This window comes from Molothrus ater, chromosome 22, assembly GCF_012460135.2.
Source record: "Molothrus ater isolate BHLD 08-10-18 breed brown headed cowbird chromosome 22, BPBGC_Mater_1.1, whole genome shotgun sequence".
Taxonomy (NCBI): domain Eukaryota; kingdom Metazoa; phylum Chordata; class Aves; order Passeriformes; family Icteridae; genus Molothrus; species Molothrus ater.
Window position 1 is genome coordinate 5,787,403 of NC_050499.2, and position 16,507 is coordinate 5,803,909.

General features: G+C 48.6%; 1 protein-coding gene across 1 annotated transcript in view; it reads right to left on the reverse strand.

The window, feature by feature from the left end:
• The window catches only part of POU2F3 (POU class 2 homeobox 3), a 48,036-nt gene that overhangs the window by 23,986 nt on the left and 7,543 nt on the right, over positions 1-16,507 (reverse strand). Inside the window, 1 exon segment of the mRNA XM_036397525.2 lies at positions 3,531-3,565. Within this exon segment, the coding sequence (XP_036253418.2) occupies positions 3,531-3,565 (35 nt within the window).

Consider the following 16,507-nt stretch of genomic DNA (forward strand, 5'->3'; position numbering starts at 1 on the left):
CTGCTTTTTCCATCCACACCCTTTTCCCTCTCATTCACATACAAATTACTGTTGCATCCAGGTGGGAGGAGAGTTTGAAGAGGGGAGGGAAAGGGAGGGCAGAGCAGAGATGTTTGCCAAATAGGCTGAGGGATCAGAGGCAGCTTTCTCATAAAGCGCAGGGCTGACCCACAAACTGCTCGAAAAACCTCAAAATCCACAAGAGTTTCCCTCCCTGCCCCGTTTGCAGGGTGAGAGCAGCCCCAGCAGGGAATTGGGAGGCAGGGAAGGGGTCTAACCAGGTCACTCCACCCTTCCCATCCCGCCTGGAGCACAGCTCGGGAGGGAGGGAGGGAAGCAGACCTGAAATGTAGGCCATCTACAAAGGCTGGGGGAGAGGCTTAAACGATGTGAGATTTATGATCTTCAAAGTGATTAGAGCCCAGCACTCCAAATAAAGGCAAAGAGAGCTCCTGCAGTCGGTTTGGAGTTGGGTTTCAAACCATCCTGCCCTGGCTTCGGTTTGAAAACTTGAATTGCAAGCTAACGAAAAAGAAAAACCATCCAAAACCAACCTCAAACCCCAAACCAAATTAAAAAACCCACCAACCTCCACCCCTAATGAAAGAGCACAGCACCTGATTCTACATGAAAACACTTTGATATTTCCAGCTCTCCTCTCTTCCTTTTTTCTCGTCATTTGAAATCTATTTGCTGAATTGAGGATGAATTCAGCAACAGCTGAGGTCAACCCTAAATGTGAGCGTGGAGCCCGTGTGCATTTGGGCTCCTGCTCGTTTAAGAGAATAATTTAAAATAATAATTATTATTTTAAATAACAATACTTTCAAATAGTCATTATTATTTTAAATAATAACGTTTTAAAATCACTCTACCCATGGCCTTGGGAGGGCCAAGAGAGGGAGACAAAGAGCCTTGCACAGCTCTGTGTCCACTCAGGGCCTGTCACATCCCATCCCTGGCATCACTGCAAACCCCCTTGCTGGGCTCTGGGCAATCAGAGCAGTTTAGGAATAAAATCAAACAATACAACGAGCTCATTCAGAGCCTTTTGCTTTTTAAACCCTGCTAAATCCCCAGCTAAGTCGGCTACTCAGTTGTAGAGACAAGCTGGAATAAATTAATTGGATTTTGCGGCGCCGTTTTGGTGGAAGGAGGAAAATAAAAGTGGAAATGCTGAAAAAAAAACCCCAAAAAAACCAAACAAAAAAACCCCAAAAATAAACCCCAAAAAACCAAACCTCCACAAAAACAAACAAAAAAAGTCCAAAAAACCCCAAAACTACTCAAAAAACCCCAAAACCCCCCAAAACCCCTAAAAACAAACAAAAAAAAAAAAGAAAAAAAACAAACAAAAAAAGAAAAAACAAACAAAAAACCCCAAAAAACCAAACCAAAACAAAACAAAAAAAAACAAAAAAAAAATCCCCAAAAAACCAAATGTAAACCCACAATTTCTTTTTAGGAAGGGGATATTTCTACTTCCTGCAAACCTGGCAGAAGGTCCCCAGCATCCCTGAGAGGAGCAGTGGGTGTAACTCAACCCTGCCCCACCACCTCTCCCCGATCAACCCCAGCCCAGCTCCAGCCCCTTTGTGGTGCTGCCATGGCAGAAGGACCTCATGCTCATCCCTGTCTGCAATAATTTCACTTTCCCAGCCCTGGTGAGCGGGGCAGGTCCTGGTTGGATCCCTCTCCGTGCTCTGGGCTGCACACACAGGGCTTTTTGTTTGCAGCTGGGCATTCCAAACTCCTGGAAGGTGGCTGAGCGTGTCAGGACACCTTTGGTAGGAAAAGGGAGACCCACCCAAAGCTGCAGCAGCCAAAGCAAACAAACAAACAGCGCCGTGGCTGACATTTGTCACTGCACAGCCACCAAGGCAAGCTGGAGGCACAAAAAGCCACGTGGGGAAGGTGCAGCTGCTCACAGGAGGCCTCTGGGAAGGGTTGGAGCCCTGGGATTCGGGGGATGCACATGGGCAGAGGATGGGAGGCTGTGCCAGCGTCAGCCCCGAGTCTGTGCGTGCAGCCACAGCCCCTGGTGCACCCCCAGCACCCCAGTCCTGCAGCAGGGCAGGTTTGGCTCTCCTGGATCCTCTTTGCCTTGCAGGCCTCACTCCAGTTCTGCTGGCCACGGGAGGAGTCAGCTCTGGGCTCAGAGAGCATTCTCCCGAAATCTCAGGATGCTTTGCAGAGAGCATTTCCTCAAATCTCAGAATGGTTTGGGCTGGAAGGAACCTTAAAGCTCCTTCCCTTCTTAAATCCCATCCCATCCCACCCCTGCCATGGCAGGGACACCTCCCACTGTCCCAGGCTGCTCCAAACCCAGTGTCCAGCCTGGCCTGGGCCCTGCCAGGGATGCAGGGGCTGCCCCAGCTGCTCTGGGCACCCTGTGCCTCTCACTAAGGGCTGATGTGACACCCAGGGATCCTCAGGGCCACTCAGGAAGGCCTGCAGGCACTCAGGGAGCCAGGGAAGGCTTTAAAAGCAGGGGGAGAGGAGCACCCACAGCAGGGACACAGCCCCTCAGCTGCTCTTTGTGCAGTTGGGGTTTGCTTGCCCCATATTTTATCTGCTGCCTTGCAGACAGGAATTTGACCTGTGCACTCCAAGACCTCAAGCATTTTCCTCAAATCTCAGAATGGTTTGAACTGGAAGGAACCTTAAAGCTCCTTCCCTTCTTAAATCCCATCCCATCCCACCTCTGCCGTGGCAGGGACACCTCCCACTGTCCCAGGCTGCTCCAAACCCAGTGTCCAGCCTGGCCTGGGCACTGCCAGGGATGCAGGGGCAGCCCCGGCTGCTCTGGGCACCTGTGCCTGCCACCGAGGGCTCCAGGGGGCTGTCACCTCCTGATGTGACACCCAGGAATCCTCAGGGCCACTCAGGAAGGCCTGCAGGCACTCAGGGAGCCAAGGAAGGCTTTAAAAGCAGGGGGAGAGGAGCACCCACAGCCCCTCAGCTGCTCTTTGTGCAGTTGGGGTTTGCTTGCCCCATATTTCATCTGCTGCCTTGCAGACAGGAATTTGAGTCCAAAACCTCAAACCAGCTCATTTTTGGTGCTGGCTGACACTCCTGAGGCAGCCCCTTGCCTTTGTCCCTGCCCAGCACCGTGCTGCCAGTGCCAATGTCACAGCACCGGGGCTTTGGGGAGGGTTTTGCACCCTTGCCGCCATCACTGAGGTGCTTTTTGTTTCTAAATAATGATCTAAAAAACTGTAAAAGCCAGAAAACCCCTTGAGCAAATGGTCATTTAAAGGAACTCTGTAATTAGCTGAACTTCTATGAATTAGGGAGAGGGAGAGCAGAGGTGCAATCTGTCATTGCATCCCACAAGGGGAACTGGGAAGAAATTCTGTGGTTTCTCTCTGACCCAACAGTTTTTATCTCTTTGCAGCATGATGAGCAAATAAAAAACAGCCATTCCAGAAAGGGGAAAAATAAAAATAAAACAAATAAAAAACAGCCATTCCAGAAAGGGGAAAAATAAAAAAATAAAAACCAGCCATTCCAGCCAGGGAGCATCTTACCTGCCTGTTAAAGTCCAGCCCATTCTGTTCATTGCCTACAAGGAAACAAAGAGAAAAACACCTCAATGTTAATGACAACACTGGTGGGAGCTTTCCAGAACTTGGGACACACACAACCAAAAAATTGGCCCTGGAAGAGCAAGGAGAGGAGGAGGAAGGCGCAGAAATGGGGGGATGAAGGCTTCTGCAGCATTTAAGTGGTGCCAGCCTTTTACTGAGGGATAATGAAAGTGTTCCTGCCTGGGAGATACCTGGCCAAGGGTGGGGGAAATCACGAGGGAGATTCCAGCAGAGGTGAGCTGGAGGACATCACAAACGTGCAGGGGAGCCCAGGGCTAAGTGTGGGAAAGGCCAGCAGGGAGGTGGCCAGGGCTGCTCACCCAGGACCTTCAGGAACTGGGTAATTGTGGGTACCTGGAGGAACACAGGGTGCCGTGGGGTTGTGCTCCAGAGGCGTCTCCTTGATTCCAAAAGAGATTGGCAGGCACAGGGGGAAAAAAAAATCAGACAGGTTCCAGCCTGAAGGTACCGCACAGGCCCTCACTCATTCCCCTTTGATGATAAACATCCCCCCCCCTCCCCATCACACCTGCCAAATTCATCAAGAACATCACAGAGCAAAGGTTGTGCTCCCCACAGATCCGAGTGCTGGAAGGGATTCCACGAAGCTCTGGAGCTGCAGAGGCAACCCCAAGACACCCCTTCATTCTCCAGGCCTTTCCCTGCCAGTCCGGCCCAGGCTGTGATAAAGAGCCTGGAACTGTTCACATCCCACTGGCACAAGCCCCCAGGCCTCCTGCTCCTGCTGTTTTTTCCAGGATAACCTTCCCCACAAAGCAGAGCCCTGGGATCTGATCAAGCTCCAACACATTTTCCAGCAGTTCAGGGCTCCTGCAAAGAGCTGGGGAAGAGGCTGTGCAGGCAGGAGGGCAAATCCAGCTCTGCCATGGACTTTCCTCAGCTGAACGAGCCTTTATCCTTTCCCAGCACACATTTTTCCATGCACAGAGCATTCCCAGGTGAACCAGGCTGGATCCTGAGGGGGAGTGTGCTTGGTACAATTATCCACGGATGGCAAAACATTGGAGAGTCGGGGATAACAGAGCTTGGTGGCTGCTCTCTGCTGTCTAGAAACAGCCCTGGAGATTTAATCTGGGACATTTAAAAAGCACTGACTGTGGAAACAGAGCTGTGGGACTGTGCTATGGAGCAGGGCCACGGCACAACGAGCTGCTGCCCCCTCAGCTTGACATCTGCTCACCCTCTGCACCTCAAGCAGCTCTGAGCTTCCCCCCAGTCTGAAATCTCCTCACCATCCACACCCCAAACAGCTCTGAGGTGCCTCCCCAATGCTAAAATCTCCCTCTCCTCACCCCCTGCACCCCAACCCTCAATTAGAAATCTCCATCTCTTCACCATCCACGCCCCATCCAGCTCTGAGCTTCCTCTCCAGTTTGAGATCTCCCTCTCCTCACGCCCTGCACCCCATCCCCTCTGAGCCCTCTCCCCCAGCCTGGCTGCATTTCTGCCCTGCTTTTCCTGCCTTCCTCCCATCCTGCTGTCTCCCAGCTTTTCCCCTCCCCAATCCCAGCCCTTTATCTCTTTTCCCCCACTTGTAATTCCCTCGCTCCAACCCCCTCTGCTCCCTGTCCAGCTCTCTCCAGCTGCTCCCTCCCCAGGAATGGGGCTCATTCATTGCGTTCCAGCTCCATTCCAGCCCCAAAAGCCAAGGAGGGCACATCCAGCGATGGGAATGCTGATAACGTTAATGGGTGATCACAATCAGCATCCACACACCTGAGCAGGACCGCGGGAGCATCTTCAAGGCCTGCAGTTTCTACCTTTGAAACCCCCACGGGGTGTGTGTGTGTGGGGGGGTGTTTGATTCCATCTGCAAGCAGCAGCTGAAGGGGAGCAAAGCCAGCAGGGAAGGAGGAAATAAAAGTTCCCAGCTGCTAAAATAGAACAGGAAGGAAAAGGTAATCTCCGGGTTTCTTGGAGACAGGAGTTTCACTCCCGTTCAGCCGCGATGAGGCAAGATTCAAAGAGCTGCAGGGGAATCCCTGGTCCCGGTGACGGCGGCTGAGTCACCAGCACTCACCCCAAAACCTGGAACCTGAGAGGAGCAGCTGGAACGGAGCTTCCCTGCTCAGCCCCACATCCTCCTGCACAGCCTTTCCCTGTCACACACATCTTTTATGGAAAATCCTTTCCTTAGGATTTTTTCCTCCTGAGAAGCTGAGAGGCCTCAGGAACAAAATGCAAACAATGGTTATCTGCTGCTGTGGGATGCAACAGGTGCATCTGGGATTGGCCTCATGTGGTTGTTTCTAATTAATGGCCAATCACAGCCCAGCTGTCCAGCCTGTCTCAGTCAGTCACAAGCCTTTGTTATCATTCTTTCTTTTCCTATTCTTAGCCAGCCTTCTGAGGAAATCCTTTCTTCTATTATTTTAGTATAGTTTTAATATAATATATATCATAAAATAATAAATCAGCCTTCTGAAACATGGACTCAGATCCTCCTCTCTTCCCTCATCCTCAGTCCCCTGTGAACCCTGTCACATTTCCCTACACAGAATTTCTTTCCTGCTCAGCCCCACATCCCCCAGCACAGCCTTTCCCCCTCTCCTGCTTTTCCCTCCCTGCACAGGCCCATGACACACTCAGACCTTTTCTTTCCCCTACAAAGTCACCCACAGCATCCTCCAATTCCCTGCAGATCAACGAGGGGGGGGGGATTTGGGAGCACCCCAGCCAGGAATTCTGTGCCAGATGGGCAAATATTCCAGAGCCTGGCACTCACTGGGGTGTCAGGGACAGACAGAAGGAGCAAGGGGCACCTCCAGAGGCCATTCCTGCCCCTGTCTGAGCCGCCCATCTCCCTGGCACCAATGCCCCTCTGGAGATGACAATTCCTCCTGGCTGACTCCAAAGGGACCCAGGGGCAACCAGTTCAGCCTTAGATGTCCAAGAGGGAGAGATTTAAATCTGGGAGGGGTGATTTGTGCTGCCAGTGGTTATGTAAATGGGAGCTGGATACACAAATCACCAGTGTTTGGGCACAGATTTATTTGCAAACAAATCTGGTCCTTTTTTTTTTTTTTTTTCCTGTTTCAGTAAATGTAAGAGTCAAGTGATTGCAGCTGTGAGCCAAGGCTTGGGTGTGATAGGGATAACAACTCTCCTCTTTCAGTTGAGCTGTAACTTTCCTACAAATGCTTTATAAAAATAGCCTCAGTTTCCTCCCAGTTTCTGTCAACATCAGGACTCACACTGCAGCACTCATTCCTCTCCTTAAAGGAACGAGCTGTTCAAACAATCTGCACTTAAGATTTAATCTTTTCTAGCTCCAGGAGATAAAAAGAAAGAAAAGTGTAAGTGGCAGCAGATTCTCTCTGCTGCTGCAAACTGCCAGAACTCCACTCATTTTAATGGAGCTTCAGCCCAGCCAACAACTTGATTTTTTTTTTCTTTTTTTTTGCTTCACGAGCCAGACACAATGGCATCCAGAACCTCCAGAAGCTGCTAGATCAGTCCTCCCCTTGCTGAAATTCCACAAGGCTGGGGAATGAATCCCTGTGTCACAGACATCTTTTATGAAAATTCCTTTCCTTAGGATTTTTTTCCTCCTGAGAAGCTGAGAGGCCTCAGCTCAAAATGCAAACAATGGTTATCTGCTGCTGTGGGATGCAACAGGTGCATCTGGGATTGGGCTCATGTGGTTGTTTCTGATTAATGGCCAATCACAGCCCAGCTGACTCAGAGAGCTGAGCCACAAACCTTTGTTATCATTCTTTGCTATTCTATTCTTAGCCAGCCTTCTGAGGGAATCCTTTCTTCTATTCTTTTAGTATAGTTTTAATGTAATATATATCATACAATAATAAATCAAGCCTTCTGAAACACGGAGTCAGATCCTCCTCTCTTCCTCACCCTCGGACCCCTGTGAACACGGTCACATCCCCGGGATTTCAATGGGGAAAGGCAGCAATTCCCAGCAGCTCTCCCATCCCCAAGGCTTCACCCTGCTGCTCTGGGTGCTTGGAAAAGCAGAGATAAGCTCAGCTGGCTCCCCAAGCCAGCAGCCCAGGGTTGTGCAGCTCTCCTTGGTTCACCTGGCAGCTGTTTTGCATAGCCCTGGCATCAGATCTGGTGCGAGTTTGCCTGGGGAGGTTTCTCTGGGGATGGGCAGTTCCCCTCACCCCGCTGCCATTCCCTGGAAAAGCCAGGCAGAGGGATGGATCCACGGGGAGCTGCAGAGCCAGTCCAGCCCTGCAGGATAAAAACAACCTCGTGGGGGAAAAGGGAAATCAGGGTGGCCTTCATCTTCACACGGGCGGGTGTCACCTGCAGGGAGTGACAGCAGCAGGGCTCATCCTGCACTCTGAGCTCACCCCGGGCTCTGCAGGGACGGGGGATGAGGAGGGGATCAATCCCTGGAGGGACAGGGGGATGAGGAGGGGATCAATCCCTGGAGGGACAGGGGGATGAGGAGGGGATCCCTGGAGATACAGGGGATGAGGAGGGGATCCTTACAGGGATATGGGATGAGGAGGGGATCCCTGGAAGGACAGAGAGGGATGAAGAGGTGATCAATCCCTGGAGGTTCAGAGGATGAAGAGGGGATCCCTGGAGGGACAGGGGGATGAGGATGTGAGTTCTGGAGGTTCAGAGGATGAGGAAGGGGTCCCTGCAGAGACAGGGGGATTAGGAGGGGATCCCAGCCTGCAGCAGGAGTTGGGAGTTCCTGCAGGGATATTTGGGAGGGAAATGGGAACAGCTCGGGGAGCAGGGCCAGGCAGGGGGCTCAGCCTGGGCTGACATTCTGAAACTCTCAGGTGCCTCACTGGGAGCCAATTGCTGCAGGCTCCCTTTGCAGCCCTTCCAGAGGGCAATCCTGGCCCTGAGAGAGGTGGCACAGGGATGAATCACCCTCTGCAGATCCCTGCTCCCTGCCTGGGGTGAGCAGCTCAGGCTGCAGCCTCAGAGCATCCAATATCTAAAATTGAGATTAATCTCACCTATCCTGGAGATTTTAGCACCCTGTCTGAGGAAGCAGAATGCCATGGGAGATTGGCAGAGCAGGCTGGGTGCAAGGGGGCATTTCAAGGGGCATTTCTGATAAATTCATTCATTCCAATCTTTCACCTCAAACCAGGTGTGAAGTTCAGAGATTGCCCAAGTGCTGGTAGAGAGAAGAGTGGCAATTACTGTAACTATAACCAGTACTCGTCCCACAAGCCCTAAACGAAGCCAAATGCTCACCTGCACTGAAGGAATGAGCAAAGCAAGACATTCAGCTTTCAATCCTCAGGATTTCCACTGATTTTGGAAATTCAGGCAAAACCCAAGGCGGTGCCTTCACGCTGCTGTTCCCAGCAGCCACACCAGTGATTTCCCTAGAGCCAGCAGGAAGCCCTGAGCTCTGGGACCTCCCTTAAATCACCCATGGATTGGCCACCCCTGATTCCCTCCAGCTGCTCCCACCAGCACTGGAGGGAGCAGGAGCTGCAGCTGAGCAGGCACCAGGCGATTCCCTGGATTCCCACGTGCCCTGCTGGGATGCTCGATGCTCCCAAGGCGCTTTAAAAAAGAGCTTTTTAAAGTGTGAGCAGGATGGGGAGTTTCTGAGGCAGCCAGGTAGAGCTGCAGTTTTAGTTTGCTCCAAAAACACAAAAAAACCTCCAAACCATCAGAGCATCTCCATGGGAAAGCCAGGGCTGGGTGAGCAAAAAGTGAATCTTGTGCTGACTCAGACAGCTCCAGACTCCAGGGGAAGCTTTCACTGAACACTCAAGGGCCTCGTTTGGCTGCAAAGCCCTGGGTTATAGAAATGCCTTCCCTTCATCAGCAGCGCCTCAGAGCAGTCCCTGTGCAGCCCCTTCGTGTGGGGCAGGGCGAGGGGAGAGCAGGACAGCCAGTGTGGGAGACTTGGGCACCTTCCAGAAGGAAACCCGAGGGCAGCAGTTGTTCCCACGGAAAACATTTCACCTGCAGGTGCTGGGAGAGGGCAAGTCTCTTCTCCTAGACCAGAGGCAAGAGGCAGATCAGACCAGCTCTTCCTTTGCCCCTCTAATTCAAGTCAAACCAGCCTTTTGTTCCCCTTTCCCCTCCCCATCCTTTTTTATCCTCTTCCATAATGGGATGTTTAAGAAAAAAAAAATAAAATAAAATAACCCAACCTCAAACCCTAATCACCTTCATTTGAATTTCAAATATCCCCCTCCTGGCCTCCCCCACGCCCCAACTGACTTGGAGCTGGGAATATGGAAATTTCTCCTGCTTGCCTTAAATGTGGCTGTGCTATGAAAATCACCAGCCCTATGCAAATCCCCAGCAGCCCCAATTGCCATGGCAACCAGCTGTTTCCAGCCCAACTGCTGCAGCTTTCATTTGCCAGGGACTTGTCCTGGGGCTGTGCGTGGCTGCAGGGGGAAGAGAGCAGAGGAATCCTGGAGGCTTTGAGGAAAGTTTCACGAGGGAGAGGGAGAGCCAGCCTTGGGGAGCAAAGGCGTAGCCCAGCCCTGAGCTCAGCGTGGGGCTGGGAGAGGCCAAGTTTCCTCAAAAGACTTTGGCCTGGCAAGCTGCTTCCAGCCCGGGCTGAGGAGGGAACTACAAAAGGCAGGAGGAATAAAAGCTCCCAGAAAAAAATAAAATAACAAAAAAAACCCAGCCAAGGTGGGAGACAGCACGGGCTGAGCAGCCCAACCTGCCATCCCTCACCTGAGCTAGGGCTGACACAGGGGCTGGGACCTCCAAACCTTATCCCAGCATGACCCATCCTTTGGAAGGAGCCATCCTTGGAAGGAGCCATCCTTTGGAAGGAGCAATCCTTGGAAGGATCTATCCTTTGGAAATATCCATCCTCTGGAAGGAGCCATGCTTTGGAAAGATCCATCCTTTGGGAGGATCCATCCTTTGGAAGGAGCCATCCTCTGGAAGGATCAATCGTTTGGAAGGATCCATCCTCTGGAGGCATCCATCCTTTGGAAAGATTCATCCTTTGGAAAGATTCGTCCTTAGAAGGATCCATCCTCTGGAAGAATCCATCCTCTGGAAGGATCCATCCTCTGGAACGATCAGTCCTCTGGAAGGATCCATCCTTTGGAAGGATCCATCCTTTGGAAAGACCCATCCTTAGAAGGATCCATCCTTAGAAGAATCCATCCTCTGGAAGAATCCATCCTTTGGAAGGCTTGATTTTCTGGAGGTTTAAAGGGGGCTGTCTCTCATATTCCCACGAGGATACCTGCATGGGGGCCGTCTGCAGGAGAGGCTGAGGGCAGAACTCACAGCTCTGCAGGGCAGCTCCAACCTCTGCTCCCTGTGACCCAGGGCACGGCTGGAGCTGTGCCAGGGGGATTTGGGATGGATCTCAGGGAAAGGTTCTTCCCCCAGAGGGTGCTGGCACTGCCCAGGCTCCCCAGGGAATGGGCACAGCCCTGAGGCTGCCAGAGCTCCAGGAGGGTTTGGACAGCGCTGCCAGGGGTTTTGGGGTGTCTGAGCAGGGCCAGGAGCTGCACTGGATGATCCTGGGCGTCCCTCCCAGCTCAGGACATTCTGTGATCCTAAAGCACTCAGAAAAGTTACCCAGGCTGCCACCAAGAGCCCAGAGCTCCACCAATCCACCCAGCACCTTTCTGTCCCCATGCCCTTCCCCTCCAGCTCCCAGGCTCAGCCACAGAATTCACAGAATTCACAGAAATTCACAGAAATTCACAGAATGACCAGGTTGGAAGAGACCTTCAAGACCATGGAGTCCAACCCAGCCCCAGCACCTCAACTCAACCCTGGCACCCAGAGCCACATCCAGGCTTTGTTAAACACACCCAGGGATGGGGACTCCACCACCTCCCTGGGCAGAACATTCCAGAACTTTATCACCCCTGCTGTAAAAAACTTTTTCCTGATATCCAACCTGTATTTCCTTTGACACAGCAACTCCCCTCATCCCAGGTGATGCCTCAGGTTTCAGCTTTTCTATTTCTCAGATTCTGCTTTAGTGTGTGGGTCTGGGTTCACATCAGGGGATGCTGAGCTCTGGGCACAGAGCAGGGAGACAAAACAATTCCTGCTCCAGCTGGGCACCAAGGACAAATGATCCAAATCTCAGCCCAAGAGCACAAACACCGTGGGCTGGAGAGAGAAAAACAAGGATGGGACTGCATGGGCTAAAGCTGGAATGGGACAATGAACTGCAAGATGCAAATGGAGCAGAACTGATCCAAGGGAGAGACCCCGGGAGCGCTCGGGCATTTTGGGACCATTTGGGTTCATCTTGGGTTCATTTTGGGACCATTTTGGTTCATCTTGGGCTCATTTTGTCACCATTTTGGGTTCATTTTCTGACCATTTTGGGTCCACCTTGGGTTCATTTTGTGACCATTTTGGGTCCACCTTGGGTTCATTTGGGACCATTTTGGTTCATCTTGGGTGCAGCCCTGGCTGGGCTCTTGTGCTGCCCAAGGTGCATCCATTGATCCTTTTCACAAATCCCTGCTTTATTCCTTAACTCTGCCTTCCCAAGGCACCCCAGGAGCCACCCAGCCCCTCCCCATATGTGTCCCACAGGGCACCCCACATCCCCCCAGAGCTGGGGTGCCCAGCACAGCCAGCCCTGCTGGCAGAGCCCAGCTCCTGGGGTTACAGGGTGGGGAGGGAAGATGCTGGGGCTGCCTGCAGCTATTCCCTTCCCCGTGGTTGTGTTTGAAGCGCTTCCCTATCGCCCTTTTTGTAAAAGCTTTGGCTTCCCCCCCATAGCCTCAACAGATGAAATCAAAGGGAAGTAGCTCTGCTTGGTGTAACCTGTTTTGATGGAGGAGATAACCGGGGAACAAGTGTCTGACACAAACAAACAGACAGACAGGGGCAAGTCCCACCTCAGCGTTCTGTTGCATCAGATATCAGGGCTTAGATAAACCACAAGAAGGGGGAGATCTCTGCCCCGGGGCTGCAGGACCAGGGGCGACACTCGGCACTGCCAAGCCCCCACAGTTCCCATCAAAAAAATCAGCAGAGCTCGCTGGCATGGCTTTCATCAGTTGGAAACAAAAAAAAAAAAAAAAAAGAAAAAAAAAAAAGAAAAAAAAAAAAAGATGAAAAGAGCTCCCGGCCAAGCAGAAAACTCGCTGCTCTTCGTTACCCCCCATGGAGGCTCAGCCCCGGTGCCAAGGCTTGGAATGAGGCAGGGAAAGGGGAAAAGGAGCCTGAAAGCAGAGGGGTAATCCCTGCTCAGCCTGCCCCACATCCCTGGCGTGATGGGGACGGGAAACCAACCCTTGTTGGAGCAACTGGTTCCCCCTTTCACATATGATGAAAAAAATTCAGAGCTGAAGTTAAGGGAGGATTAATAATTGGGCAGTGAGAAGCCTTAGAAATTATATTTTTGAAAAGAATAGTTTCTAAAATGGCAAAATTTCACTGTAACTGGTAGATCTGGGATCCAAAAACCACAAATTTCTGGAAAATAAAATCTTTTCTTTTTTTAAAAGCCCTGAAACAGCCCCAGTGACAAGGCTTGGAATCAGGCAAAGGGAAAGGAGCCTGAAAGCAGAGGGGTAATCCCTGCTCAGCCTGCCCCACATCCCTGGCGTGATGGGGAAGGGGAACCAACCCTTGCTGGGGCAGCTGGTTCCCCCTTGCACGTGTGATTTAAAAAATTCAGAGCTGAAATAAATTAATATTCACAGGGCTGGGCAGTGAGAACCCTTAGAAATTGTATATTTTAAAATAATAGTTTGTAAAATGGCATAATTTCACTGTAACCGGTAGATTTGGGATCAAAACCCAACAAATTTCTGGAAAATAAAATCTTTTCTTTCTTTAAAAGCTCTGAAACAACTCCAGTGGCAAGGCTTGGAATCAGGCAGGGAAAGGGGAAAAGCACCCTAAAAGCAGAGGGATAATTCTCTGATTAAATGATTAAAAAATTATTAAAAATGATTAATGATTTAAAATTTCAGAGCTGAAGTTAAGGGGGGGGGTTAATATTCACAGGGCTGGGCAGTGAGAAGCCTTAGAAATTATATTTTTTAAATAATAGTTTGTAAAATGACAAAATTTCATTGTAAGCAGTAGATTTGGGATCAAAAAAACACAAGCTTCTGGAAGATATCATTTTTAAAAGCCCTGAAATATTTTCTGTGGAATTGGTGTGGATTAAAAGAATTAAAAAAAAAAAAAAAAAAAAAAGCACTGAGATCCCCAAACCTCCTATGAAAGGCGAACGATTTTAAGAATTTTCTCAAAAAAGAAAAGCCTCCACAATTATTTCAAACACTTTCAAAGTAGAACAATGCCCCAAATTACCCTTTTTTTTTTGTTTTTTTTCTCTCCTTCTAAGCCTGGAATTGGCAGGGATATGAAAGGATGAGATTATGCCTCTGCTCCTGCCACTTCCCATCAGATCTTTAGGCTTCAGTTTTAGATCAAGGGCTTGGTTTACAAAAGCATTTTGGTACTTAATTCCTTAATTTTTCTTTTTTTTTCTTATTCAAGTTCTTGGAGCCATCCTGCATCTTTTGGTGATGAAAAGCCTTTGGATATCTGCACCTAGGAGGATTTCTAGGTGTAATATTAATTTGGTAAGAGACCTCTCCTTTTTTTTGAGGGGGAATGAGCTGTGTGGATTGGCTCAATTTGGTAGGAAATGGGAAATTCAATTAATGAGTCATCAGCAACCACTCTGAGCCTTTTCCCACATGAAGCAGGGAACCCAAACACAACATTATTAGTAAATATTCCTCCAACAATGCCTGCAAAGGAGCGCAAAAACTTCCCGGGAAGCTCGGCACAAAGGGAGCTTTGTTGTTTATAAACAGAAAGGGCTGAGAAAACAGCGCGGGGAAGGGTTGGGGGAAATACCTGAGCTGCACCTTGCACAGGTGAGGGACGGGTGCTGCCACCCCCCGAGGGTCCTGCAAGGGGTCCCCAAGGGTGACAACCTCAGCAGGACCCAAAGGACAGCCCAGCACTCTGCAGGGTCTCATTCCCCAAAGGAACCGGAGCAGATCAAAAAAAAAATCACTGGGACGGCCTCAGAAAAAAATAAAAATATATTAAATAATCACCAGGACGGCCTCAGGAAAAAAGAAATCAAAATTATAAAAAAAAAAATCACTGAGAAAAAATAAAAAAAAATATTAAAAAATCACCAGGACAGCCTGAGAAAAAATAAAAAAATATTAAATAATCATCAGGACAGCCTGAGAAAAAATATTAAATAATCATCAGGACGGCCTCAGAAAAAATAAAAAAAATATTAAATAATCATCAGGACAGCCTGAGAAAAAATTAAAAAAATATTAAATAATCATCAGGACAGCCTGAGAAAAAATTTAAAAAATATTAAAAAATCATCAGGACAGTCTCAGAAAAAATTTAAAAAATATTAAAAAATCATCAGGACGGCCTCAGAAAAAATAAAAAAAATATTAAATAATCATCAGGACAGCCTGATAAAAAATTTAAAAAATATTAAAAAATCATCAGGACAGTCTCAGAAAAAATTTAAAAAATATTAAAAAATCATCAGGACGGCCGCAGAAAAAATAAAAAAATATTAAAAAATCATCAGGATGGCCTCAGAAAAAATTAAAAAAATATTAAAAAATCATCAGGACAGCCTCAGGAAAAAAAAAATCAAAATTATAAAACAAAAAATCATTGGGACAGCTTCAGGGGAAAAGAAAAAAATCATAACTGGGACAGCCTAAGAAAAAAGTAAAACAAATTAAAAAATCACTGTGACAGCATCAGAAAAAAAAAAATCAAAATTATAAAAAAAATCACTGGGACAGCCTCAGGGAAAAAAAAAATCAAAAAATATCAAAAAATATTTAAAAAATCATTGTGACAGCCTCAGGGAAAAAAAAAATCATCACTGGGACAGCCTAAGAAAAAAATATCAAAAAATAAAAAAAATCACCGGGACAGACTCAGAAAAAAAATTAAAAAATTAAAAAATCACTGGAACAGCCTCAGAAAAAAATTTAAAAATCAAAATATCACTGGGACATACTCAGAAAAAAATCAAAAAATCACGGGGACAGCCTTAGCAGAAAAAAGCGATTTAAACAGGTTCTTTGTGCCGCTCTTTGCAAATGAAGGAGATTTACTCGTCCTGATTTCCCTGCTTGATTTGAAGGCTCTGAGCCACCAACGCTGCTGCCGTGAATATTTTTTGTTATTTTCAAACAAATTGACTTCGCTGTTCTGCTTTCTTTTCTCAATTACCACTAGAAAGAGGCGCTGCAGCTCTCACTAATGGCTGTCTGGGATGCTTAAGCTGACAAAAAATCCAAATTTTATCCAACCAAATGTGCTGCCAGCTTCTGGTTTAACATTTCTGACTCCCACTACATTTAGTACCAGAATTAAATCCCCATTTTCCTTCATCTTGATTAATCCTGCCACCCCATCAATGAGCACCAAATATTTCAGGGGGTTCCAGTTCCTGATTTAAGGGCCTGTAACAGCTCTCAGGGGTTTTTGGAGGAGCTTGGGGAGTTTGGGATGTGTTTGATGCTGGTTTATCCCAAACCCAAATTTGGGGTGATTCGAGAGCCCTGAGCAGGAGCTGAGCTGGCCAAAGTCCGTCAGAGTTCATGGATGTGAACAGAACCAGGTTTGGTCTCTAGTTTAGATTTTGTCAAATAACTCAGTTATTGGGATTTCTAAATCAAGGAGTGAGGTTGGTCCCTTTAATCCCTTTAAAATCTGGAGTTCTCTTGCTTACCCAAAATCTCTTTTTTTTTCCCTCAAATTTTATAAGAGGAAAATCATTCCATGCAAAGTTTTCACCTGCTCTTCCACATGCCCCTGGCCCAAGCTTAGGGCTCTTCATTACTCAGAGAATATTTGGTTCCTCTACATTTTCTCCAGCAGTTTTTGCTTTGAAAGGTGTTGATTTCTAATCCTACAGCACAGCTTTTAATAACCTTAATTTGCTGCACCTAGTGGGTGCTAAGATGATT